Source organism: Elephas maximus, chromosome 3 (assembly GCF_024166365.1).
Source record: "Elephas maximus indicus isolate mEleMax1 chromosome 3, mEleMax1 primary haplotype, whole genome shotgun sequence".
Taxonomy (NCBI): Eukaryota; Metazoa; Chordata; class Mammalia; order Proboscidea; family Elephantidae; genus Elephas; species Elephas maximus.
This window is the reverse complement of record NC_064821.1, coordinates 71,627,467-71,654,853: the sequence shown is the minus strand read 5'-3', so window position 1 is coordinate 71,654,853 and position 27,387 is coordinate 71,627,467. Positions and strand designations below refer to the sequence as shown.

The window sequence follows — 27,387 nt, the reverse complement described above, 5'->3', positions numbered from 1 at the left end:
GGTTGGTCACTGTCTGTCTCTGGGCCTCACTTCCCCATTGGTGATCTGGGAGTCATGTTCTCCTGTCTCAGTTTCTACCCTCTGAGTTTCCCTGGAGGGATTCAAACATATCTTGCACCGCCAGACCTCTGGGCCTTTGCAAGTGATGTTTTTTCTTCCTGGAATGTTTTCCTCTCTTCTTGCTATGGATTAAATTGTGTCTCCTCAAAAGTGTGTGTCAACTTGGCTAGGCCATGATTCCCAGTACTGTGTGGTTGTCCACCATTTTGTGATCTGATATGATTATACTATGGCTGTAAATCCTAACCTCTGTGATGTGAATGAGGCAGGATCAGAGGCAGTTAATTAATGAGGCAGGACTCAACCTACAGGATTAGGTTGAATCTCAAGTCAGTCTCTTTTGAGATATAAAAGAGAGAATCGTGCAGAGAGGAGAGGGACTTCATTACTACCAAGAAAGAAGAATCAGAAGTAGACGGTGCCATTTGGACCCCAGGGTCTCTGTGCTGAGAAGCTCCTAGACCAGGGGAAGATTGATGACAAGGTCCTTCCCCCAGAGTCTACAGAGGGAGAAAGCCTTCCTCTGGAGCTGGTACACTGAATTTGGACTTCTAGCCTCCTAGACTGTGAGGGATTAATTTCCACTTGTGTGGTATTTCTGTTATAGCGGCACTAGATAACTAAGGCACCTCTCCATTGGAAAACTCCTAATTATGCTTTAAGGCCATGCTCAAGGTTTGCCTGTTTGTGAAACTTCTTGACAACAGTGATCATTCCCTCATCAGGAAGCCCAAGCCCCCTGCTTCATCATCTGAACAATCCTGCGCACAGTACGGGGCAGGAAATTATTCTGTTTCCACTTGCCACATGAGAACCCTGAGGCTCAGAGAGAGCAGGAACCTGCTCAAGGACACAGAGCAAGCCAACGCCGGGCTCACACTCTCTGCTGACCTGTGGTGCCAGAGGCTAGAAGACACCAAAGGTTAGAAGACAGCAGTCTTTGATCCAAGAGAAAGGAAGGAGGCTCAGCTGCTGGTGCCCAAGCAGCTCCCCTAAGACATGGGAATAACTGTTGACCCATCAGGCTGCCTTGGAGACTGTGATACCAGCAGGCCAGGGCCAGTGGCTTACCCCCATAGGACCTGAAGGTGGGAGGTGCTCAGAAAGCGTTTAAGGATGAACAAACAAGGGAGTGAGTTAATGCCCACACAGACAATCGAACACTGGCCCTTTGTTGTGTGCCTGATCTGTGCACAGCATGTCGTTTGATCTGCATGGCAACCCCATGAGGCAGGTCTGGCTATTATCCCCATTTCTCAGATGAGGCGACTAAAGCCCAGAGTGGTTAGTGGCTTGGGAACGAGGAAAGGTGAGGGCCCGAAGCCTGGGAAATCTAGACTCTTGGGGTTTCTGGACCTGTTGCAGCACGCATTGTCTAGTAAACCAGGTACTTTCCGGGAACTACAGACAGCCCTTGGATGGGGCCCTGCTAGAGCAGCCAGGGCCTCCTGGTGAGCAGGGTGCAGGCCCTGGGTGGGCAGGAGGGCAGAAGACCAGGCAGCCTGGCTGTGAGGCGCTGCAGTTTGCAGGAATTCTGCTCCCTGACCTCCCTGTTCCTCTGTGGTTGGTCCTCCCAACGACTCTCAGGGCAGATGGGGGTGACTCTCCTCATTGACTGGAGAGGAGGCTGAGGTCAGGGAGGAGCCAGAGCCAGCCAGGACCACATGGCAGGGAGGCAGTGGAGGAGGCTGCCCATATGCCTTGGCTGCTGCCTCTGGGCGCTGAGTACAGGCCTGGGCTTGGCTGCCAGGGTAGGGTGGGCAACTGGTCGGTGAGATCAGGAGCTGATCCCAGAGCAAACTGCCCAGCCCTGACTGGAGTCCTGAACTCTGGAGGTGAGGCAACAGAGTTCAAATTCCAGCTGGGCCACTTACTGACTGTGTGAAGTAGGGCACCTGAGTTCTCTGAGCCTTGATTTCCTCATCTGTAAAAATGGGGATAATATCGTTTCTCTTGTAGGGCCTCAGGAGATTGCAGTGCAAGCCTGTCTGTAGAGGAGTGAGCACACAACAGGTGCTCAATGCATGTCAGCCCCTCTCCACCTTCCAGGGAGCTGTTTGGGCCCTGGGGGCTGAGCCGCCCTCCTTTTTCCTGGGACTGGTGTCTCCAGCCAAAAATTGGGAGTCAGACAGAGGGTCTAAGTGAGGCTCTGAGGTTGCCTTGCTCTGTGTCCTTGGGCAGGTCCTTGCCCTCTCTGAGCCTCAGCATTCTCATCTGGGAAACGGGGGCAGAATCATTCCCCACCCTGTACCCTTGACAACGTGGTTGAGAAGATGAAATGGATGACGGGTGAGTGTGGTTTCTAAATGTAGGTGGTTTTTACGAAAGTAGAAGTAGCTTCTGGTGCCTACTGCTGCTTCTTGCACACGCGGAGGTTCCTGCTGTGGGGAAGGAGAGGAGACCGTGGAGGCGACAGGAGAGAGGTGCCCCTTCCTGGGTCACAGAATGCCTGACATGAGAGTGGGGATGGGAGGAGGCTGGGAGGTGCCGGGGAGGCTGTGGAAGGGTGAGGAGAATGGGATCTGGACCCGGTGGCCTGGGTTTGAATCCTGGCTCTACAGACGACCAGCTGGGAGGACCTGAACAAGCTTCTCTAGCTCTTGGAGCTTCGCTTTCCTCATCTGCGAAATGGGAGGGATGTTATGAAGAGTCTCTTCTTTGGGTGATGGGGAGATCACCAAGATGGTGTGGTTAATGCACTGGGCATGGGGGCAGGCTGTACAAAGGTCCCATCCCTTCCCCTCCTAGGGTCACCTGCCATTTGGAAGGGGAGGTTGGAGAGGGGGAGTGGGATGTTAATGATGGGATTGCAGACAGGGTGGCGGACCTGTGGGAGATGTTCAGGCCTGGATTGAAGGGTTGGGGTTTTGTGGGTTAGCAGTGATCTCCTAAGGGGGGTGATGTCCAAAGTGATGACTGGGGTTGCAGGAAGACAATATCGTTGTTGTTGTGTGCCCACAAATCAATTCTGACTCATACAGACCCTTTAGACCGAGTAGAACTGCCCCATAGGGTTTCCCAGGCTGTAATCTTTAGGGGAGCAGATCGCCAGGTCTTTTCTCCTGTGCGGTGGCTGGTGGTTTCTAACTGCCAACCCTTCAGTGAGCAGCTGAGCGCTTTAACCATTGCATCAACAGGGCTCCTTCAGATAATGTTAGAATTTCTAAATTCTTCTAAATCATATTTTTTTTATTAATTTCTGGAATTTTTTCCATGTATGTTTTATGGTGTTCATGATAAACCAGCAGAATAGGTATATAAATTAGAAGTAAAAATATGTAGAGGGGTGTGTTCAAAAAGCTTTACTGACATAGGTGCGTGATCAAAATACCTGAGCCCTCTGGAGTTGGGGCTAGCAGGAGCTCTGAGGTGTTTCGAGGGTAGGGGAGTGGAAAAGAAGGAGGATAGCCCTGGGACACCTAGACTTCAGTCTCCACTCTGTACCTGACTCGCTGTGTGTCCTTAGGTAAGCCACCTAACCTTCCTGAGCTTATAAAACCAGCATATGGAATGGGGGTTGGGCTTGTCTGATTTTGAGCTTCAGTCCAGATCTCATGGAGGATGGGGTTGACAGGCACCCCAGGGGGCTTGGATCAGATGCTCTCCAGAACCCTCCCAGGTCTGTGTCCCAGAAGCTGGGATTTCAATCCTGTATTTGATGATTTCAGGACCTTGAAGCTCTGGCATGCTTGGATACTGTGACCTAAGATTCTACAATGCCCAGAGCCTGTTGTTATAAAAGGGGGTGCAGAGGAGGGTCTTAGTCACCAGCAAGAGCCCTCAGCCCCTCCCCTCTCCCACCACCTCCCCAAGCTTGACCTTGAACAGTAACAGTTACCGCTATGGGAACCCGGAATTTCTAAGTGCTCCCTCGGATGTTCCCATTTAGTCCTTGAAATAGCCTTCTAAGGTAGCTACTAATATGGGGAAGAGGAGCCCTGCTGGTGCAGTGGTTAAGTGCTCTGCTGCTAAGTGGAAAAGTCGGAGGTTTGAACTCATGGTTGCTCCGTGGAGAAAGATGTGGCAGTCTGCTTCTGTGAAGATTACAGACTTCGAAACCTTATGGGGCAATTTTTCTCTGTCCTATGAGTCAGAATCGACTCTATGGCACTGGGTTTTTGATAGGGTCTCTATGAGTTAGAATGACTTGACAGCAACAGATTTTCTAGATGTTCCCCATGGCACAGAGAGGCCAAGTAACTTGCCTAAAGTCACACAGCCAGGGAGAGGAAGAACCAAGATTATGAGTTCAAGCTGTCAACTGTAAAGGTCACACCTACCTGGCATCCCATCTCCCCCAGGACCCCTCCCCATAGGCCCCTGACGGCACATCATCAGGGTGGGATGGGTGGTGGTGGAAACTGCATAGTCTCTGGCTGACCAGTGCTGTGTTCTTCCCCCAGATCATGAGTGTCTTGTTGCTCATTGAGCACTCAGTGGAGGTGGCTCACGGCAAGGCCTCCTGCAAATTCTCGAAGACAGGCTATCTCAGGATTGGTAGGTCTAGGGGAGGACAGTGGGGGTGCGTGGGGGAGAAGGGTGGGGAGGCAGAGGTGGGGCAGGGGGAAAGTCCTGGCCTGGGGCACACAGGCCACAGCTTCAGGCTCTGCCACTTCTTGGTTGGATGACCCCAGGCAAGTCCTTTCTCCTCTTTGAGCCTCAGGCTTTCCATCTGCAAAATAGGAATAGTCCACCTGTCTCCACCCAAGTCTCAAGGTCGTGAGAGCAGATGGGTTGGCACTTTGCAATCCCAACTATTAAGGGTGACAATAGTACTCCCTGCTTAATCCTATCCATGGCTGCCCATCATGCTAGAATAGAGTCAAAACTCCTCATCGAGGCTTTTCCCTGCACACTCCCCCACTCACCATGCTCCTTCCACAGTGATCACGCTTCAGCCACACAGACCACACCAAGCTCCTCCCTGTCTTGGGGTCCCTCCCCCCCATGCTTCATGGACGACTCCTTGTCACTCAGCTCGCAGGTCACCTCCTCAAGAGAGGCCTTCCCCAACCCCACGCTGCCCTCCCACCCTGGCACCCTGAAATGTTCTCTTTATTGTCTTTGTATCCCCTCAAGACTGAGAACTTCCTGAGGGCAGAACCTGGGCTCTGTTCACTATTGTACTCCTACACCAGTGGTTCTCAAAGTGTGGTCTTTGGAGACCAGTAGGGGTGCCCAGGGGCACCTTCAGATCCCTCACAGCTCTCTCTTGTCTTTCAGCTGACCTGCTCTCCAGCTTCCTGCTCATCACTATGCTCTTTATCATCAGCCTGAGCCTGCTGATCGGTGTGGTTAAGGTGAGGGCCCGGCTGGGGGAAGGGGAGGTGCAGCCAGGAGCTGGAGAGGGGAAAGGAACCCCAGCTGCCCTCCTGCTGTCCCCTCCTATTCACACCCACTGGCTGGGCAGCACTGACTGTTGAGAGGGTGGGAGGGAGGACTTTTAGGAAGCCCACCTGTACACTGAGACTGTCGTGCTTACCTTAGAACTGTTTCCACATGGGCACTGACTCCTTGGGCTGGGGCCTTGGCTATGTGCTAAAGTACAGGGCTCTGTGAAGGGCCCTGCACAGTGGCTGCTGTCAGTCATTGACACTTTAGCAAGAACTAGTTGGTGACCCACATTCTTTGAAACCACAACTGCGGCAGAGAATTTTGATGGAGCAAAAAGGAGGGGTCATTTTGAGGCATGGGGAGAGGGTAGAAAGTATTGAAATTTGGAATGAGCGAGAGGATGCTGAAGCAGTGCCCAGTGTAGACACCTCTGGTTCAATTCCGTCCAGTGAGCGTGTACTGTGTCTAGAGTGAGACCCACACTCTGGAAAGTTCTTGGGGAGCTCATGGCCTGACCGGTGAAGCTAGACCCTCAGAGAGACAGGGACAACCCAGTGCTGCTTCGCCCAAGAGGAAGTCGAGGAGAGAGTTGAGACAGGCTGTGGCTCAACATCCTGCAAAAGAGGAACAACCTACCCCTTGGCCCCCAGAATGGCAGCCTCGGCCACCAGGGCTGCTTACCACACTCAACATCCCAGGGAGCAGCCGGTGCTGGAGAAGGTCCGGTCACCTAGGCAGTGAGGCTCTCTTCCCCTCTGGGCTTTTCCAAACCCCTTTCCCTCCTCTTGCTCCTAATCAGCTTTCCAGATCCTGGCCCGGTGTCTCCACCTCCAGGGAACCTTCTCTGGTCCTTTCCCACCTGTGAAATGGACCCAAAGCCCTTTCTTATTGGGTTCTTGTGAGTGAATTGAGTCAGGCCTCACTCCTTGAGCCCCTGAAGCATGTATCCCTGTAGATGGCGCTGGTTCCCTTACATGATTGCCTCCTGCAACACCAAGACTCAGGGCCTGGGCCTTGGCTTCTCCCTGCCCCCAGAGCGTCACTGAGAGGAAGGCATCGGACCTTGTGGGGTACCCTGAGCTGAGCCAGGATTGGGGGGATGATCTGGGAGAGGGCCACATTATCTGGGGGAGAAGAGAGAGCTGAGGGAGAGTGGACGCATGGGGCGGGGGTCCTCTGGAGGTGTGCAAGGGACACCCTAACAGGGCTAGACCTGCCTTCCAGAACAGGGAGAAGTACCTCCTGCCTTTCCTGTCTCTGCAAGTCATGGACTTCCTCCTGTGCCTGCTCACCCTGCTGGGCTCCTACATCGAGCTGCCTGCCTACCTCAAGTTCGCCTCTCGGAGCCGGACTGTGAGTACCCAGCCCTCTCCCTGCCAGCAGGGCCCAGGCCCAGTCTGGGGAGGTGGGAGGGCCAGGTCACTGAGGTTAGGCGCTTCCTTGGCCACTTCCTAGTTGGTGACCTTGAGCAAGTCCCTGAGCTTCTCCCAACCACCCCAAATTTCTTCATCTGTAAAATGTATCTGTAATTGTATCTCCTCAACGTGTCCTTGCGAAGATTAAACAAGGAAAATATATAGTGAAGGCTTACTTAGCACGTGGTAAAACCCATTGCCGTTGAGTCGATTCTGACTTGTAGCAACTGTATAGGACAGAGCAGAGCTGCCCCATAGGGTTTCCAAGACTATCAATCCTTACAGAAGCAGACTGCCACATCTTTCTCCTGCGGAGCGGCTGGTGGGTTCAAACAGGTGATTAGCAGCCCAGCACTTCACCATTGTGCCACCAGGGCTGCTAACCGAAAGGTCGGTGGATCAAACCTACCCAGTGCCTCCTCAGGAGAAAGACCTGGCGATCTGCTCCCATAAAGATCAACCCCTCCAAAAAAACCATTGCTGTCGAGTTGATTCCGACCCAGAGTGACCCTATAGAACAGAGCAGAACTGCTTCATAGGGTTTCCAAGGAGTGGCTCGTGAATTTGAACTGCCAACCTTTTGGTTAGCAGCCATAGTTCTTAACGACTGTACCACCAGGGCTCCCCCGTAATGATTACAGCCTAGAAAAAGCCGTGGAGCAGTTCTAGTCTGTCACATAGGGTCACTGTGAATTGAAATCCACTTGATGGCACCCAATAACAACAACAACAGCACCTGGGAAGCACTCAGTAAATGCCCGCTGCATGTGAATTGACTCTACAGGAGAGGGCGAGTGTCCCTGTTGTGCCCAGCCACTGTCTTGTCCCTCCTTTATAACCAAGTTGAAGGAAGGAGTAAAGATGATTAAAGGCAATGATGAGCATCCACAGTGGGAAGGCCCATGATGGCTGCCACAACCCATGGCTCAGTTCCCCAACAGTTGCTTTGAATATTTCCCCTGACTATTGTCCTTGAGGAGGCTGAGGGGCCATATTGGGGAAGGGCCATGGGCCAGGAGTCACGACTCTCTGGTTCTAGTCCCAGGTCTGCCACCAGCTCTCAGATGAATGTCTTCTCCCTGGGCTGCTGTTTCTTTCTGCACAAAGGAGGGCAGAACTAGAGAGTGGCTGATGTGCCCTGTAGCTAAGACAGTCTCAAGCCGAGGGCCTACTATGTGCTCTGCAGTAACTGGGCTCTCCAGTGGGGTCTAATAGTTGGCCTTTCTTCTTCTTCCTCATCCTTGTCCTCCCAAGGGCCCCTCCAAGGTCCCCCTGATGACCCTGCAGCTGCTGGACTTCTGCCTGAGCATCATGACCCTCTGCAGCTCCTACATGGAAGTGCCCACCTATCTCAACTTCAAGTCCATGAACCACATGGTGAGTCTGGGCAGAGCTCTGCTCCCACTCATTGCTGGGTGGCCTTGAGCAAGTCACTTTACATCTCTGTGCCTCAGTGTTTTAGGTCAGGTTCCCTAAAAGTGGAACCTGGGAGGAGGATTCTTGTTTAAGTGATTTATTGAGGGAGAACTTTCAGGAAGAAACTTGTAAGGGGGTGAGGGGAGCAGGTTAGAGAAAAGGAGGGAGTTAGGCAGAGATGCAGCTTCAGCAAGCAGTCCTACCTGATCCCATAGGGAGCCCTGGTGGGTGAATTGCACCACAGAAATAATATTAGTTTTTTTTAGTGCTTTGTTACAAATCACCCCAAAACTTAGTGGTTTACAACAACAAAATTTATTACCTTACGTAGTTTCTGAGGATCAGGAATATGAGAGTGGGTTAGCTGGGTTGTTCTGGCCCAAGGTTTTTCGTGAGACTGCACTCAAGTTGTCATTGGGGCTGCAGACATCTGAAGGCTTGAGTAGGAGAAGGATCAGTTTCCAAGGTTGTTGGCTCTTTGCCTCAGTTCCTCACCATGTGCAACATTAATAGGGCTGCTTGAGTGATCTTACAACATAGTGGCTGGCTTCCCCCTGAGTGCATGATCCAAGGGAGGGGGCACCAATGAGGAAACCGCAATGTCTTTTATGACCTAATCTCAGAATTTGCACACTTACTTCCGCCCTTTCTATTTGTTAGAAGTGAGTCACTGAGCCTAGCCCATACTCAAGGAAAAGGGAAGTAAGCTCCACATTTTGAAGGGAGGAGTGTCAAAGAATGTGTGGACACATTTTAAAATGGCCACAGAGATTGTCCATTGATCTGTTACTGCCAATGAGCTGTCCCAGGGACAGCTCCCATCAACCAAGGCAGGTGCTCCCATCAACCAAGGCAATCCCCTAGAGAAGGGCACAGGTGTAGTCCACTGGCAGGTGATACCCATCAACCTGGTCAAGAGCACCTGGATGGGGAGCCAATACATCCATTTCACGTGGTTTCCTTACCTGTCAAATGGGGCTAATGCTAGCAACCTGCTTCTAAAGGCTGTTGTGGCCATCGATCAAAGTAATGAATATATTGCACTGTGCTCCTGAGGGTGCTGACCACGGGCTCATTATTTGTGAAGGTGTGGGTAATCTTCCCTGTGCCTGGAGGCACTGACATGGCTCCCAAATCTGTTGCAGAATTACCTCCCTAGCCAGGAGGGCATGGCTCATAACCAGTTCATCAAGATGATGATCATCTTCTCCATTGCCTTCATCACTGTCCTCATTCTAAAGGTGAGTGGCTGTGTGTGCTAGACTGTTAGAGGGCAGGGAAGTGTGTCCTCTGCTGCTCCTTCCTCCAGTCCTCCCCACACCAGCTCCTTGGACCCCGCCCAGCGTCCTCTGGGACATTCCATCTAGAGAAAGTAGATCTGCAAAGGCTGCACAGGCTCAGGTGTCAGGGACTTAATGCATAACCCAGAGAGGCCTTGACCCAGGGATGGAAAATCGGCTCTGTCTGGAATTAGAATCAGACAGACGTGGGTTTGAATCCCAGCTTAACCCTCATTAGCTGTATCATTGGTTTTCAGCAAGTCACTTCTCCTCTCTAGGGCTCATGTTTCATCTGTAAAATGGACATAATAAATCTTGCTTTGCCCATGTCATAGTTTAACGTGATTCAGGCACCAAAATATAGATGGGACTTGAGGTCATATTAATAGATTAGAAGGAGGGAGGGGAATGGTCTTAGTCTCCTCTAGGTGGTCAGGCCCAGAGGTTGGAGTCCAGTTTCCGGTCAGTTTTTAGAGAGATGGTGATGGACTGGAATGTGAACAGCCTGGAGGGTGAAGAGGCATGAAAATGCTGCTGACTGAGGGATTCAAGGCAACTAGAGCTATTGAGTTTGGAAAAGAGATGGCTCAAGGTGCTGTGATCATTGTCTCTAAATACTCAAAGGACTCTCCTAGGGAAGAGGATTTAGGAGAGTTATGTGGAATTCCAGAGGCCAGACCAGGGCCTGTGTCCTGAAAACCCAGGAAGGCCAAGGTCAACTCAACAGAAGGAAGAGCTTTAAAAAAGTGTTCTTTTCTGGTTATGAAAGCAACATGTGGTCACTATAGAAATGTCTTTAGAAAACACAAATGAGCAGCAGGAAGAAGATAGCCCATCATTCACAACCACTCGGGGACTGTCACAGCCGATGCTTGGGTGTGCTTCCTTCCAGTCTTACCTCTATGCTGGTGGCCCTGAGTCTGCTCTCCTTGCTCCCAACGTCAACCTAGAAACACAGCTTTCTCCTTTTTATTATTGTTGTTAGGTGCGTAGAGTTGATTCTGACTCATAGCAACCCCATGTGACAGAGTAGAAGTGCCCCATAGAGTTTTTTAGGCTGTAAGCTTTATGGGAGCCGATCGCTAGGTCTTTCTCCCACTGGGTGGGTTTGAACTGCCAGCCTTTTGCTTCGCCGTCGAGGGCTTAACTGGTGTGCCACCAGGGCTGCTTTGCTCCTTTTAAACCTCCTCAAAGAACTAACCTAGCAGAAGTGCATTAATGAGTGTGCACTAAGGACTTTCTTGAAGGCTTCATGGGGGCAATCAATGTGTGGTTTACATGCCACATTCTACTGGGGAATAACTCCCCAAGTCCCACCATACAACACCATCTCCTCGTCCCTCTTCTATTTTGTCATCCTCCTTGGGAGGGGATATTCTCTCTCTGCCCCCTCTGTCCCACTGTTCCCCTCCCTAATACTCAATTTTCACTACACCTTCATGCCTATTTTTCTCTGTGCCTATTTTTGTCTGCCCCCATTGTGGGACGCTGTAAAACAAGGGGCCTTCCAGATGACAGATCATGCCCTCCTTATTTAGGAGCCAGTTTCGGGGCTGTCTCTCTTCCTTGAACATGCTCCTTGGGACTGTACGCCTCACCCTGGAAATCTTGTCAGTGTGTTTCTTCCAGACAAGCAAGGTCGTCTTAATTCTGACACCAACTACTAAGAGAAAAGGAAAAATGAATCTCATCTTGACAGATACATATGTGTGTACATATTTCTTTATTTATAAACATGGGAAGATGTTGGGGCCAATGTTTTGTAATCTGCTTTAAAAAAACAATACACCATAAGCAACTCTGAAGAAAACCTTTCCTACCCCCAGAGCTATCTCAAGATGGGTGGGGCCACCTCAGGAGATAGTGAACTCCCAGTCACCAAGGCAACAAGCAACACCTGCAGGACTATTGCCAGAGAGGCTGGAGGGTAGATGAGAACCCTGAAAAGCACCCGTGCCCTGAGAGCAGGCCCCTGGGTGGTGCAGATGGTTTGTGCTCAGCTACTAACTGAAACCCTGGTGGCATAGTGGTTAAGCGCTACGGCTGCTACCCAAGAGATTGGCAGTTCGAATCTGCCAGGCGCTCCTTGGAAACTCTATGGGGCGGTTCTACTCTGTCCTGTAGGGTCGCTATGAGTCGGAATCGACTCGACGGCAGTGGGTTTGGTTGACTAACTGAAAGGTTGGCGGTTCAAATCCACCCAGCAGTGCCCCATGGAAGAAAGTCCGGGTGATCTATTTCCATAAGATCACAGCCATTGAAAATCCTATGAAGCACAGTTCTACTCTGACACACGTGGGGTCTCTATGAGTCAGAATTGACTCAGTTGCAACAGGCTTGGTTTTGGTTTTGCACTGAGAGCCTGTAGACAATGAAAGAGGAGGCCCTGTAATGCCTGTGACTGTCAGGGGAGCCCCCTCCCCCAACCACAGTAGGGGAACTGAATAGCAGCAACTGGACACTGCCTTCTGGACTGAGCTGTGCCCACCTAGGAAATGCCCGGTGTCTGCCCGAGGTCTGTTTGGGTGGTGCGAAGGAGGGCAGTGAAGCACAAACTGACCTGGGCCTTTTTCTAGGTCTACATGTTCAAGTGTGTGTGGAGGTGCTACAAATTCGTGAAGTACATGAACTCGGCCGAGAAGAGGAACAGCTCCAAGATGCTCCAGAAGGTGAGCCTGGTCAAGTCCCAGCTCTGCCATTCACTCACTGTGTAATCTGGGGCAAGTCTGTTTCCCCTGTGGGCTTCAGTTTCTCCACTTGTAAGATGAGGGTAGGTCCTGAAGAAATGTGGAGCTCTCTTTTAGCTCTGAGAGTTTAGGATGTTATTCCTTCATTCATTCATTCATTTAATATTGACTGTCCTGATTCTTTGTCAGCCTTGTATCCAGGCCTGGGGGTGCAGAGAAAACTAAGATGCCACCCCATTCTAGAGGAATGTACAGGCCAGGGTGAAGCCAGACACAGAAATCCAGTTACAACTCGATGTGAAGCACAGGGGCTATGGGAACAGAGAGGAGGCACCTGGCCTCATCTGGGGCTTCCTGGTAGAGGTGACACTTGACCATGTTTTAGATGGTCAATCAGTACAAGTTAGGTGGGAAAGGGGAGGGGAGGTCTTCCTGGCACAGGGAATGAGGTTTGCTTAGAAGATTGGATTGGAGAAGTGATGGGAAAAAGTGCAGTTGGTTTAAATAACTGGGGGCTTAGTTGCCCCATCTGTAAAATGGGAATTGTATTAGTTAAGACTTTTGGTTGAAGTGGCAAAAACACACTCCATCTGACTTAAGCAGAATTTATTAGCTTATGGAGCTTCAAAGTCCAAGATAGGTCTGGCTTTAGGCCTGACCAAGTTCTGACACCCGAACATGATCTTATTGTCTCCATCTTTTGACTCTACTTTCCTCAGTGTTAGTTCCGTTTTCAAGCAGCCTTTCTCTCATGGTTGCAAGATAGCTGCCAAAACCACTAGACCGACCTCTCATGCTCTCAGCAACCCCAGCAGAAAAATAAAGTTCCAGGAGTAGTATGGTTGGACTGGCTTGCAGCACATCCCATCCTCAAACCTATGACTATAGCCACAGAAATAGGATTCCACTTGGAGTGGCCATGCCCAGGTCACATGCCCAGCCTCTGGATCTGAGGGATGGGATCAGTTCTTTTGAAACCATATGCTTTCCCAAGGAAAATAAAGCATTATCAAAACAAGGAGAACTTGAGGCTGAATAGGCAAAAACAAGCATGTCCAGTATGAGGACAGAAAGTGCACTTCATCTCAGGTATGCAATGCCTGGTACAGAGTAAGGACCTGACATATGTTGGATGTCATTGACTCCTTCATATTGCCAGAGGTGGGCATTGGGTCCCCTGACCCCAGGTTGAGATGTGGATCTTTCTTGCCAATCCTCAGCTCTTGTCATTCTGTCTCTCCCAGGTGGTCCTGCCATCCTACGAGGAAGCCCTGTCTCTGCCACCCAAGGCTCCAGAGGGGGGCCCAGCACCACCCCCCTACTCGGAGGTGTGACTCTCGCCAGGCCCCAGCCCTGGTACTGGGAGGAGCGGAGCAGCCTCGTAATCTGCTTCTTTGCTTTGGCGGCCCCTGTGGCCTGGGTAGGCCACCCGGCTGACTTCAGGACAATCTGCTTGTGTGCCCCTTGCTGGCCTGTCCTTTCGTGGGGCCTGTAAGATGCTCACAATTAGGTCAACCCTTTTGACTGAATGACTCCTTGGGTCTTTCCAAAATTCAGCCCGACAACACTGGGTTTATTTTGACCAGCTCCGACACTTGTTTAATCAACAGATCATTCTAAATTGAATGAGCTTGGTTAAACAATTGTCAGCTTGACCAGTTTAGCCAAACAATTGACAAATCCAAACCACACTTGTCAATTCTTTAAAATAATTTGGTCAAATAGCCATTGCATTGCTTTGTAAATAGTCAGTTCACACATAGCAATTAAGCTGAGTAATTGTAATCCGTTTCCCTTTATATATATTATATGTACAGTACATATATGTGTGAGTATATATATATGTATATACTCACACATATAGTCAATTTCTTCAAATAGCTTGCTTAGACAATAATCAATTCAGCCAACCATCAGTCTATTTAGAATAGTCATAAAATTCTGTGGAAAAAAAAAAAAATCAAATTAGCCTCCAAATGGTTCAATCTAGTCCAACAACTGGTAGCCCATTCTACTTAATTCAGCACCTCTGAGTCAGTGAATAATTGTCAAGTCGAATGAAAGTTCGGTCAAACAGTTGCCAATCCATCACACAATAGCTCGTTCCAGGAAATAACAGTTGTTTCAATCATCAAACAGTCACCTCAGACATTAGCTGTTTTATTAAAGAGTTGTCACCATTAACAGCCAAACAATTGCTTATTCAGTCACCCTGTGGTCTGTGCAGTCAAATAGCAGTGGGTTCAGTGAAAGGAGGTCAACTCAATCACAAACAAACCCACCAGCCAGGCCATCGATTGCCACTGATTCAGTCATAAACACATCAGTTCTGCCCAATAAACTTGTGGTCAAGCAGAAATTGAGCCCAGAAATAAGACAAATCTGTTTGTTGGACTAAATCCACAGGTTAGTTCAGTCAAAACAGGTAAACCCTTTGTGGATGCAGGATGCGGACCCTGCCGTGGGGGCTTGCGTTTGGTGGTGGGAGTAGGACGGTGTGGGCCCCAGTATCCCCCCTCTTGCCTGCTTCCTGAGGGGCCAAGGCCCCTGAGGGAGCTGATCCATGGAGGCAGGCTCTCTGGGGTCTTTGAGGGGGTGCAGAGGGAGAAGGCTGTGCCAGGGGCTCCCTGCTAATACCCGCTTGTGTAATTGCTTAGTGTGGGACAGGAAAGAAGTTTCAATAAAGCAGCAACAAGCTTCTCTCGGGCTGGTGCTATTCTTGAAATATGGCGTAGGCAGGGCTGGCGAGCTGCCTTCTACCTGCATCACCCCAACACACATACACACACACACACACACCCCGTGCCCAGACAGTATCATGACCTGACACCGTTTGTGACCATGAATCACGTACCACGCATTCACACTGATGTTTCCCAAATCAGGTGTGAGCTGCTTTCACCTGGAGAGCACCCCCCTGGAGCCAGCCCTGCGCTGGGCCCTGGGGATGACTGTAATAGGTCAGATCTGCCTCCGGTTACCCAGGGTCTGGGGTTGGGGAGACAGGCCCATAAGCAAGTATAATAGCCCGTGGCCAACTCCATGATAGGGAAGTCTGGGGGCTGTGGGGGCACAGAGGACATAAGGGCCAGAGAAAGCTTCCTGAGGGGGGTTTCACCAAGCCAAGTCTAAAGGATGAGTAGGCAGCAGCAAGCAAAGAGGGGAAGGATGTTCTAGGCCAAAGGTGGTGGGTGTGTAAGGCCTTCAGGGAGGTGGGAGGGAAGCGGGTTGGCAGCTTAGTGTGGCTGCAAGTAGGAAGGGGTGGGAGAAGAGGCTGGTGAGCCTCTGGGGCTGAGGCATGAAGGGCCTTTGCATACACTGGGGATTTTTGGCTGCAAGCCCCGCTGGCTAATTCCAGCCAAGTTGGGTGTTTTTAGGAAGGGAATGATTGCAAGAAGCAGAAACCTTAGAGAAACAAGTTTATGGGGGTGGGGGTGGGGAAATGGTGGTGGTGTTTCTTGGCTCACATAAATGAAAAGTCCAGGGATTCTGGCTTCAGGCATGGTTGGATCCAGGGCTCAAATGCTATCTCTCCATTTCTTGTCATTTTTCTCCTGGGGCTGCCAAACTGCTGAAGATTTACCACTAAGCTGTACTCTGCTTGAGAACGCAGTCAGCAGAGAGCCAAGGGCAGTGTGAGTTGAGCTCTGTCACTGGCACCAAAGGAGATGTAGTAGAGCCTTGAATGCCATGCCAAGGAACATGGAGTCTATCCTGGGGCAATGGTGTCTTTGAAGGGTTTTGGAGAGGGGAATGACTGGGCCAGGTTTGTGTTTTAGAAAGGAAGAGACCAGAGACAGGGACCCAGAAGGCTGGTGCAGTTGTCCTTTGGGAAAGGGGAGGAAGAAGGTGAGGGATTCGAGAAGCGTTGTTAACTTTCTGGTGTTATCAACTTTTTGGGGGGATGGCAAATTCTTCACAGATTTTATTTGCTCCTTTTCGAATCCCCAAGTAATTGATTAAACCTGAATCTAACAGAGATGAAAAGAGATTTCCCACTCCATCCATTCACACATGAGGGAATCGAGGCCCAGAGACATCAAGTGACTTTCTTGAGGTCATGCAGGGATTCAACCAAAGGCCGTTTTGTCCACTCCAAGCGGAGACTGTTGAGAGAGGATGGGTCCCCAGGCTGGGTGAGCCATCAATTCTCGTGAAGACCTATATGTGGAGGTCCACTACCCCGCTGAGGGGGCCCCACCAAGTGAGGATTAGGAGCAGAGGTCATGGGAGGAGAGGTATCATCTTGTCCTCACCAAGGGGGACCAAGGAAACCCTAAAGAAGCTGATGTGACTCCCCGTCCTTCTCCTCTCCCAGCCCTGGCCTGGAGCCGAGGAACAGGCTGAGATGTATAGAGGGATTGTGCCCTGTGGCCAGGTGGGTTGGAAGGGGGCCGCCGAGGAGCAGGAAATAGTTGGGTTTGAGGAAGTCCGCGTGGCCTGGCCAAGCCAAGCGGCAGTGATCGGCTGGGCAGCCTCGTCGCAGCCCTATCAATGCCCCATTTGAGGCTTAGACAGGGGTCCTTTGACAGGGACTGGGCGGTTTGGACCCACTGAAGGGGCCTGTCTGAGCTGGGTGCTGGAAAGGAGCTGGCCCCAGGAAAAAGGGGGCTAGGCAGGGCCGGCCAGGGTGGTGGGGCGGGGGCTGGGCCAGACAGGCTGTCTCCAACAGGGAAGGGAGTCCGCAAAATCAGACCTGGGGTCGCCAGCCAAGAACCTCACTCTTCTCCGGGTCTGTGATCGTACTAGGAATGGCCCTGTAAACGAATAGAGACTCGAGTGTGTCATCTGAGGGAGCCCTCCCGAAGGCCCCCGTGGCAGGGGTTATTCCTGAGTTCAAGGAGGGGAACATACTGGCCCCAGTCACCCACAGATCAAGTTGCAGAGCTGGGGTTTCACTCCTATAGGCCTGATTGGAGTCTCAGCTCATTCCTCTATACTTCCCGGACAACCTCACCCTTGCTCTAGGGACCCTCCTCCTCAAGAAGCCCTCATTTCACTCCTGTTGACATATTGGGGGAGGTCTTGGGGGCAGCAGGGAGTTTTTAGGTGTTACATGCCCCTGGAGCTAGTCACAGAGCCTGGGAGTTTGGACCAGAAGGGACCTCAGAGGCTGCTGGTTTCATCCCTTCTGGATGTGACCTCCTGATGGAGGCCATGTCACCTTGGCTTGCACACCCCCGCTGATGGGGAACTCCTCCCTTTCAAGACTGTCCCTTCGATCCTACTATAGCTCCGACGGTCACCGAGTACTTCCTCCTCCTACTGAGCTGAGGTCTTTTTTTTAAAAAATGGGTTTTAACCTCTGGTTTTGAGGGTTCCACATCCACTCCCTATACCCCATGGTGGCACACACAAGGGGAGAATTATCCAGGGTCCATCTTAAGTCATTGGGAGCCATCTTACAATCCTGCCTCCCACAGATGGTATAGCAAGGTCTAGAGTGAGGGAGAAGAGTAGAAAAGGGAGAGGGATGGACAAGGAAATACAGCACTTTTCAGTTTAAGGAAAGCTGCTTCAGGGTCAATGTGGGAAGAACTAGGTGCTAACTGAAATAAATACAGCCAGGATGGTTGCCCTCGTATGTATGTTCCGTGGCATTTCGGAAAGCACACCCTACAGGCCCTCCCCTCTGTGGTGCCTTCAGCAATGCACGATAGCAGGGAAGAGCCCCCAAGTGGCGATCAGCCTGCTGGGAGCAAGGCCTGGCCCTGCTCTATCACGGAGTGACCGTGGACACCTGAAGAATGTTCCAGTGTCAAGATCATCTTCATCAGGACATCCAACCCTGGGAAAGTATAACCCTGTCCCCTCCTCCTTTTCCACGAGATTCCTGATAGTCTCCCCAGGTTGCACAGTAACTGTCCTGCCACTGTCCTTGCTCTTCACTTGGCCCACCTGAGGTGCTTTAAAAAACTTTCCCAAAGCCCTCAGGTAGGAATGTAGCTCCACTGATGTGTAAAATTTAGCAACGTGGCCCTGTCAAGGTCAAGGCTGATCATGTCTGTGTTGTGAGCCATGAGTTCTCAGAGGTGGGATCGGGAATGCCCTCAGGCGGCAGTCCCCTCTGACATGTGGACATGTCTCCAGTCTTTGCCCAGGCTGTTTCTCTGCTTTGAGTGTCCTCCTGCCTTGAATGTCCTGTCTCACACACGGAGCAGAGGAAGCTACAAGACAAAGGTCCTGTCTGACCATCTGAGCCACTGGGGCGGCAGCAAAGCTGCCCCTAGGTGGACTGTCTTTATTTAGACAGGAGTAGGGCCCAGCTGTGGCTTCCTATGAGTCTGCTGCGCATGGGAACACTCTTGATGGCTAATTAGGGAGGCTTCCTCCTGGACTCTCGGGAGAGGCTGGAATGTGAGTGCTGGCTCCTGGAGAGCCCATCTGGTGGGCAGCAGCAAGGGCCCATGGCCGCAGAGACACACAGGAGCTGCTTCTTACACCACTGTAGAGGGGCTGATGCCACCCAGAGACCCAAGCCAGGCCCATTGGTTGTTCCTCCCTGGGAATTTCTTTTACTAACACTTCGAAATATTTCATTGCAAACTGGAGGCCTTCCCAGGGTGCCTGATTGGACAGGAATCTTTGGTTTCCCTGAAAGTCAGGCATGGGAGCAGTCCCTGACTGATAGCCAGGAAGAGAACGGAGGCCTTATTCCTAGAGCCATTAAGGAACTGAATTCTACCAACCATTATGTGAGCTTGAAAGAGGACCCTGAGCTTCAGAAAGGAAGGTAGCCCAGATGACACCTTGATTTCAGCCTCTGAGACCATGATCAGAGAATCCAGCTCCGTTGTGCCCAGACCTCTGACCCACAGAAACAGTGAGTTAAATTTTTGCTATTTTAAGTGGCTAAGTTTGTGTTAATTTGTTACACAACAATAGAAAACTAGTACACTTCCCAATTTGGAGAAAGTTTTATTTTTCCCTCCTTAAGCTTCCAAATGGCAGCAACAACAATCCTAAGTGCTTTAAGTCTTGGTCAGAGTAGATCGAGAGATTGGAAACTGACTGATGAAATAGTGAGCTAACCACTAAGTCTGCGCATTTCACGTGCTTTTCTCATGTCTCCAGTGGTTCTGTTTTGAGGTTGGGGGAGAATAGCAGGGATTTCAGGAAGCGTGAATAAAGGTTCGAGATTCAGAGGTAGAATTCTCACCTTTTTTATGTGGGAGACGGGGTTCCATTCCCGGTCAGTGCACCTCATGTGCAGCTACCACCCTTCTGTCATTGGAGGCTTGTGTTTTGCTGTGATGCTGAACAGGTTACAACGGAACTTCCAGACTGAGACAGACTAGGCTAGGCAGACAGGCCTGGTGATCTACTTCTGACATCAGTCAATGATCACAATGGTCCGATCCACAGCTGATCATGGGGACGGCACAGGACTGGGCAGCATTTTGTTCTCATATGCCTAGGGTCACTATGAGTCAGTGTCCAATTCAATGGCAACTAACAACAAGAGTATGGAAGAAAAGGGGAGGAAATATAATCTGTTCTGCTGCCTAGAAGATTAGGTTCAATTCAGAGCTCAAATCTTTAAGACAGAAAGAGACAAAAGGAAATGCCTTTGGGAGCAGGTACCAGGACGATAAGGGGCTGAAATCCATGTGTACTGGGGATGGTTGTAGGAAATGAGGCTGTTCTCATTAGGGAAGAGTGGACTCAGTGGGGCCAGGACCATGATGTTCAGGTTGCTGAACATGGTACTACAGGGGGCTTGCTCACATTCAGAGCTGGATAAAGATGGGATGCAATACTTTGAGGCGTATTGAGCTCTCAGTCTGTGAGTGTTCCACCGTAGGCTGGACAACAGCTTTTCAAAGATAGAGAGAGACTTGATGCCTCTTATGGGAGGTTGCATGAGATCTGGCTTAGCTACATCAGAACCACCTGAACAGCTGAGAGATATAAATACACTGGGTCTCGAATGGAGCCTGAGAGTCTGTATTTTTCATTTGAAAAGGCTTGTAGTTGTTAGGTCCCATCGAGTCAGTTCCAACTCATAGTGATCCTATGCACAACAGAATAAAACACTGCCTGGTCCTGCGCCATCCTCACAATGTTTGTTATACTTGAGCCCATTCTTGTAGCGACTGTGTGAATCCATCTTGTTGAAGGTCTTCCTCTTTTTCGCTGACCTTCTACTTTACCAAGCCTGATGTCCTTCTCTAAGGACTGATCCTTCCTGATAACAAAGTATGTAAGATGTAGTCTCTCCATGCTTGCTTCTGAGGAGCATTCTGGCTGCACTTCTTCCAAGACAGATTTCTTCGTTCTTTTGGCAGTCCATGGTATATTCAGAATTCTTCGCAAACACCATAATTCAAAGGCATCAATTCTTCTTTGGTCTCTCCTATTCATTGTCCAGCTTTCACACACATATGAGGCAACTGAAAACACCATGGCTTGGATCAGGCGCACCTTAGTCTTCAAGGTGACATCTTTGCTTTTTAACACTTTAAAGAGGTCTTTGAAAAGCCTTAACAAAAATTTATCAACAGTTTGAGAATGATAGAAGGAAATGTAAAACAGAGAATAACTTGCAAATGGATCTAGATGAAGGTACTTCTTGGAGTCCCCGTGGCCCCAGTGTGGAATGGAATGAATTGCAACTGGTGGTGGATGGAACCTGTGAATCTAACGGGATAGTTACTCCTGTGATTAGGTTATGTTTTATGGCAGAGTTGACTTTAAGAGTGGGGGATTATTCTTGGTGAGGCTGACCTAATCAGCTGAGCTCTTAAAAAGGACTGGGCTCTTCCTGAAGAGGGAGGGTTTGAAACAGGAAAATTTGAAGCATGAGAGGGTTTATGGAGGGGGCCACATGGCAAGGAACTGTGGTCAGCCTCTAGAGCTGGTAGCAGTCCCTGACTGATAGCCAGGAAGAGAACAGAGGCCTTATTTCTACGGCCATTAAGGAACTGAATTTTGCCAACTGTTATGTGGCCCCAGCTGGACCCAGGCTCCTGCCTTCTTAGCTTTCAGCCTACCCCACCTGTCAGTGGCCAGCCAGCTCTCCTTCCCTCACCCTCAGCAGGACCCTAAACATGCCCTTGCTTTAGACTCCCACAGGGAGTTGAGAAAGCTTTGTCTTAGTTTGAGTTCCCCCAAAGGAGGTCCTGAGACAAGGCCTTCAGTGTAAGTAATTTCTTTGGGGAGTGATCCCAAGAAACACAAGTGAAAGGAGAAGTGAGACAGAGAAGGGAAAAAAGCCAAAATAAAGTGTGTAAATGAGCAGGTCACCACTGCTCTGGGCATCTGGGGCTCACACCCATTTGGGGGCCCTCTGAGGAACCATGAGGATTACATCTCAGAATTGTCCAGTGGGAGATGGAGAAACTGGAGTATTTACCCACAGCTCCCATTGCTCGTTGGTTGAGGGTTGCCCCTGGGGACTTTAAATTCCCAGGCTGCCTTGCTCACCGTCATTGTGAGTGAGAACCACAGACTGCAGCTGTAGGTGAACCCAGAGGGCCATGGGACGTGCCATCAGAAGTATCTGCTATAGTTCCCAGTGCTACACCCATGCCCTCTCCTCCAAATGCTCATTTCCTGTTCCAGGGTGACTGACAGTAGTAGCCGTCCCCCACGAAAAGCTCCACCACCTGCTGCTAGGGGTGTGGGCTGACCCTGAGGGCCTGAGAAGGCACCAACACTGGTGGAATATGTATTTTTAATAATACCTCCAGGTGAATAGCATGATGTCCAGGCTAGAATACAGTGGTCTAGATGACCTTTGAGATTCCCTCAGAGCCTAAGATGCCAAGTTTTATATTTCCTCAAAATAAAACGGAGAACCAAACCAAATCAAACTGAAAAAAAACCAAACCTGTTGCCATGAAGTTGATTCCAACTCATAGTGACCCCACAGGCCAGAGTAGAACTGCCCCACAGTATTTCCAAGAAGCAGCTGGTGAATTTGAACTGCCGGCCATTTGGTTAGCAGCCAAGCTCTTAACCACTGCCCACTAGGGCTCCCAAAATAAAATGAGTAGCCATTTGCTGAACATTAACTCCGATGACAGTATTCTATGGTAAAACGTATGGATAACAACAGAACTTTGTCTTTGGAGTTAGTGTTCAATAAGTGGTTTTTCATCTTAGCAGCAAGAAAGCAGCAGTTAAAAAACCAAACAATGTGTTGCACAGGGCAAATCTGCTGCAAAAGACGTCTTTAAATATCCAAAAACAAAGATGTTGCTTTGATGACTAAGGTGCACTTGAGGTCATTGACTTTTCAATCACCTCATATGCACGTGAAAATTGGACAATGAAAAAAGAAGACAGAAGAAGAGTTGATGCACTTGAATTGTGATGTTGGTGAAAAATACTGAATACAATGTGGACGAACAAATGAGTCTTAGAAGAAATACAACCAGAATGCCCCTTAGAAGTGAGGATGGTGAGATTTCAGTTCGCTTACTTTGGACACGTCATCAGGAAAGATCAACTGCTAAAAAAAGACATCATGTTTGGTAAAGTAGAGGGTTAGTGAAAATGAAGGAAACCCTCAATGTGATGGATTAACACAATATCCACCAGAGTGGGCTCGAACATATCAATGATCATGAAGATGGCCCAGGACCGGGTAACATTTTGTTCTGTTACACATAATGTTGCTGTGAGTTGAAGCTGACTCAGTGACAACTAACACCCTCAACTCCAATAATGTGCTAGTGCAGAGGGTAGGCAGAGTCTCCGACTTCGAGGCCCTCATCGTCTCGTGGGGCCAGAGTCAGTGAAGCAAATAAGTAAAAGCGAACACGAAACCTGCTTCAATTAAGGAAAGAAAAGGTGCTATGAGAAGACTGAGGAGGGGGTGACCCGTTCTGTGGTGGAGAAAGGCTTCTGAGTTGGTTCTCCTTTGTTTTTCTACATCCTTTTGTCGTTGTTTACATTCTTTTTTAATTGTTGTAAAAAATATATATAGTACAACGTTTGCCAATTCACCCTTTTTCAGGTACACAACTCAGTGACATCAATTACTTTAATCCTGTTGTGGAACCATCACCTATAATCTTTGCCAAATTTCTCACCACCAGAAACAGAAACTCACGGCTTCCCAAACAGTGGCTCCCCCTTTTCCCCTCCCTCCCACCCCTGTTCACCACTCTGAATTGGTTCTTAAAGAATGAGCAGAGGTTTGGTGGCCACATAAGGGGGAGGGCATCCAGGAAGTGAGAATGGCATATGTGAAGCTCAGAGGTGAGAAGTTTGATATGACTAAGTGTGTGTATGTATTTTTGTGCATGTGTGTGTATGCGCGCACGCAAGAGAGAGACAGAAAGACAGAGAGAGAGAGAGCGCCTGACAATGGGTTGGAAAAGGTGGTAAAAAAACAGATTGTGAAGAGACTTGGATGCCCAGCTAAGTTTGTATTTTGATCTACAGGTGGTATAGGGCCAAGGGAAGCTCTTTTCACTTGGGAAGGTGGTGGAGACTCACTGCTCCCTAAATACGCATGTGCTGTCCCCTGGGCATCTGGGTGGAGTTGCCTGATGGGTAAACCTTATCTGAGGCTGTTAACAGTGGGTGTGCTTTCTCCTGCTCTTGTTCTCTCTGGAAACAAAGGACTTGGAGATAGTAAGATAGCAAGAGGGAGGTAGCTTTGGAAGGCACTGTGCAGGAGACAGAAATAAGCCCTTGTGTTCAGCATTGTGATTTGGAAGCTTATTTGTTACTGCAACTTTGCCTGTCCTATCCTGACTAATATAACAAGGCATTGTGAAAATCATCATCATGGATGTAGCGTGTCTACTCCGTGCAGGTGTTTTACATTCATCACGTTTCATTCTCAGAACCATCCTGTGACATTGGCATTAGGACCCCAGCTTTATAGACGTGAAACAGAAGGGCAGACGTGAAGGGGTTTACCTGAAGCCACCACAGCTGATCGGTGACAGAACAGGGAATCAAACCCAGCTCTCACCAAAACCAGAGTCTCTCACTTCGGGGGATTCCTCAGAGTCTGGTACACATGCCATTGGCTGAACGTGAGATACATTTTGGTGATATGTGGACAGAAAAATTTAATTAGTTCTGAATTTATTTAAATATGTATTGGAATAAATATAGAAAGTGCACATCGAACCGGTGATTTCAAGGCTATTATTTCTTAAATTATTAAAAAAAAAAAAAAGTGACCTACACCAGTGGTCAGAGCAGCACTATTCACAATAGTCAAAAGGTGGAGACAACTCATGAGTCCATCAACAGACGAATGAATAAATAAAATGTGGTATATCCATACAATGAAATATTACTCAGTCATAAAGAGAAATGAAGTTAAATGAAGAAAATTAGCCAACGGAAACCTTATGGATCACAACAGAACACTGTCCAACTTGCTTGCTTTGGACATGCCATCAGGAGGATTAAATCACTGGAGAAACACATCACGTTCGGTGAAGTTGAGGGCCAGCGAGGGCAAGGGAGACCCTCGGTGAGCTAGCCTGGCACCTTAGCTGCAGCGATGGACTCAGACATGCTGGGGATCATGAGAATGACACAGGGTTGGGCCAGGTTTCATTCTGTTGTACGTAAGAGCGCCTTGAGTTGGCCTTGACTCAGTAGCAGCTAACAACAGCAACGTCTTACCATGATGAAATTAAAAAAAAAATGAGTTCGTTTAAAGTTAATGAAAAAGAAAGACTAAATAAATGAGAAAAAAGGCGGATGTGAATACTGCAAAAATCTTGAGAAAGGAGGTGAAGGATAAAGAAGGGAACACGCTGTCCTACTCCATGTGTGCCTCTCACTGTGGAAGAGAGCGATAACCAGGCGGGCTCTTTAGGACAAGACCTTTGCATTGGGAGCACCGGGGTGCGAGCTCTGTGTCTTTTCCCCTGAGCCACCCTGCACCCGGGGGCCTCTCTCTTTATCACAAGCACCCTCTCTTGGGTGAAACACTAAAGCTTTAAGCTTCTGGAAACTCAAGGCATGTGAAAACAGAGAGGGACCAGCTGAAGCCCCGTTTGTGTTGTTAGCAGCCCTGAAGAAGGCCCCTGCACACATTTTTCCCTCTGGGTAATACTGGACACATTGTTCCCGATTTTGAATCCTGGGGCAGAATGTTTCACATTTAAAAAACACAAATATTTATTTTCTTCCCTTAATGTATATGCTGAACTCCTAGATCTCCTCATTCCCAGCCCTTGCTCCTGCTATGGAATGTTAAAGCCTACCTCTCTTCCTGAAAACTTACCTGTCGCATATTTCTGTGGCTCTGCTAATGAGCAGAGGAGTGATACAGAGAAGGCGCCAGTGTTCCTCCAAAGAGGCCATAGAACTGCCATTCAGAGACAGAGCTGAAAGAGCTGTTTCACGGGCCCAGCTGCGGCCAGCCCAAGAGAGCTTTGTGCACTGAGCTCTGGGCACAGCCCTGTCCGTCAGGGAAGGAGGAGTAGACCCCAGCTCACATTCTCCTCGGCCACCTCCAGCAAGGCCACTGTCACCGTTGCTGGCCCCAGTCTGACCCTGGTTGGTTTTACAACGAAATTGAACCAGTGACTTTTTAGTTCCTTCTTTTCATTCATTTCTTCATTTGCTCACCCGATACCCTGTGCCGGGCATCACGCTGGGTGCCAGAATTTAGTGGTGACAGAGACAGGCAAGACCCCCGCTCTGAGGGGCTGTGTCATAGATTGAATTCTGTCCCCTAAAAATATCTGTCAACTTGGCTAGGTCATGATTCCCGGGATTGTATGATCATCTGCCATTTTGTCATCTGATGTGATTTCCTTACGTGCTGTAAATCCCATCACTATGATGTAATGAGATGGGTTAGTGGCAGTTATATTGATGAGATCTACAAGATTAGATAGTGTCTTAAGCCAATCTCTTTTGAGATGTAAAAGAGAGAAGCAAGCAGAGAGACATGGGGACCTCATATCACCAAGAAAGAAGCACCAGGAGCAGAGCACGTCCTTTGGACCAGGGGTTCTTGCACGGAGAAGCTCCTAGTCCAGAGGAAGATTGATGACAAGGACCGTCCTCCAGAGCCAACAGAGAGAGAAAGCCTTCCCCTGGAGCAGATGCCCTGAATTTGGACTTGTAGCCTACTAGACTGTGAGGAAATAAACTTCTCTTTGTTAAAGCCATCCACTTGTGGCATTTCTGTTATAGCAGCACTAGATGACTAAGACAGACTGGCATTCTGCTGGGGGAGGCAGGAAGCACATTTATAACACTATTTTGGGATGTAACAAAGCCATGATCACCATACCTGACAGCATCTCCGGAGAAGAGAATTAGACTTAAAAGTTATAGAAACAAAAGGAATCAGCAGCCTCAACTGGTCTTTGGAATTGAGGAGGGGGATGAATTATGAACCAATGAAACTTAAGTAGGAAAACCAGAGGGAAGTGATTTTATCATGTTTGTCCTCCAAAAATGGTACAGAGCGGGATGAGGGCTGAGTTCCAGGCTTGGCTCTGCCCTTAAGCTGGCTGGGTGACTTTGGGTGAGTCAATAGACCTCATCCAACAAATGGGCTAATAGACTCGGACCTGCTGGTCTCACAGGTTTGTTGGGAGAACAAAGGAGATAGAGGGGCTGTACTGCATCGAGTGTGGAAGAGGTCGTTATCACTATTGCTGGATTGTGGGAGCAGCAGGTTGGGTCTGTTGTGCCCACAATCACTTAAAAAAAAAAAGTCTGTACATTTCCTTTTACTGGAGTGTAGTTTACATAGAGTGACATGTACAGATCTCAGGAGTTACTATTCTGTCGCCTGGAAAGATGCTGCCCCTTTGACCACACTTCCACTTCTGTCCTCTCATTGCCTCCTCGTATGATCCCAGTAAGGCAGGCCAACTCAGAGCTACCCTTCTCACTGCATGATGACAAGCCAAAGCTCAGAGAGATTAAGTCATCAGCTCCAGGTCACACAGCCTGTCAGTAGCAGAGGTGAATTTGAACCTGAGTCTGTCAGGCAGCCAAGCCCATGCTTTTTCTGCTGTATTCCATCAACTGCTGGACCTGGATGCAAGGGTGCCTGCTGGCTATGTTCTTTATTTATGGGCTTCCTCCATACAGACCCTGGGCAGGGCCCAGGTTCCAGAGGTGAATTAATCAGACACTCACCAGCTCCTGGTGATGACAAAATGGCAGATGATCATACAATCCTGGGAATCATGACCTAGCCCAGTTGACAGATATTTTTAGGGGACAGAATTCCTCACCCAGGCCAAT

The 27,387-nt window shown here is 49.4% G+C and overlaps 1 protein-coding gene across 1 annotated transcript in view; it reads left to right on the top strand.

The window, feature by feature from the left end:
- The window catches only part of LAPTM5 (lysosomal protein transmembrane 5), a 28,319-nt gene extending 13,427 nt beyond the window's left edge, over nucleotides 1-14,892 (top strand). The window contains exons 2-8 of the mRNA XM_049878550.1: nucleotides 4,464-4,557; nucleotides 5,284-5,360; nucleotides 6,619-6,747; nucleotides 8,064-8,186; nucleotides 9,371-9,466; nucleotides 12,082-12,174; nucleotides 13,437-14,892. Coding sequence (XP_049734507.1) covers nucleotides 4,464-4,557; nucleotides 5,284-5,360; nucleotides 6,619-6,747; nucleotides 8,064-8,186; nucleotides 9,371-9,466; nucleotides 12,082-12,174; nucleotides 13,437-13,526 — 702 coding nt within the window. The 3' untranslated portion in view covers nucleotides 13,527-14,892. The remainder of the gene's footprint in view (nucleotides 1-4,463; nucleotides 4,558-5,283; nucleotides 5,361-6,618; nucleotides 6,748-8,063; nucleotides 8,187-9,370; nucleotides 9,467-12,081; nucleotides 12,175-13,436) is intronic.
- Nucleotides 14,893-27,387: the final 12,495 nt, after the last annotated feature.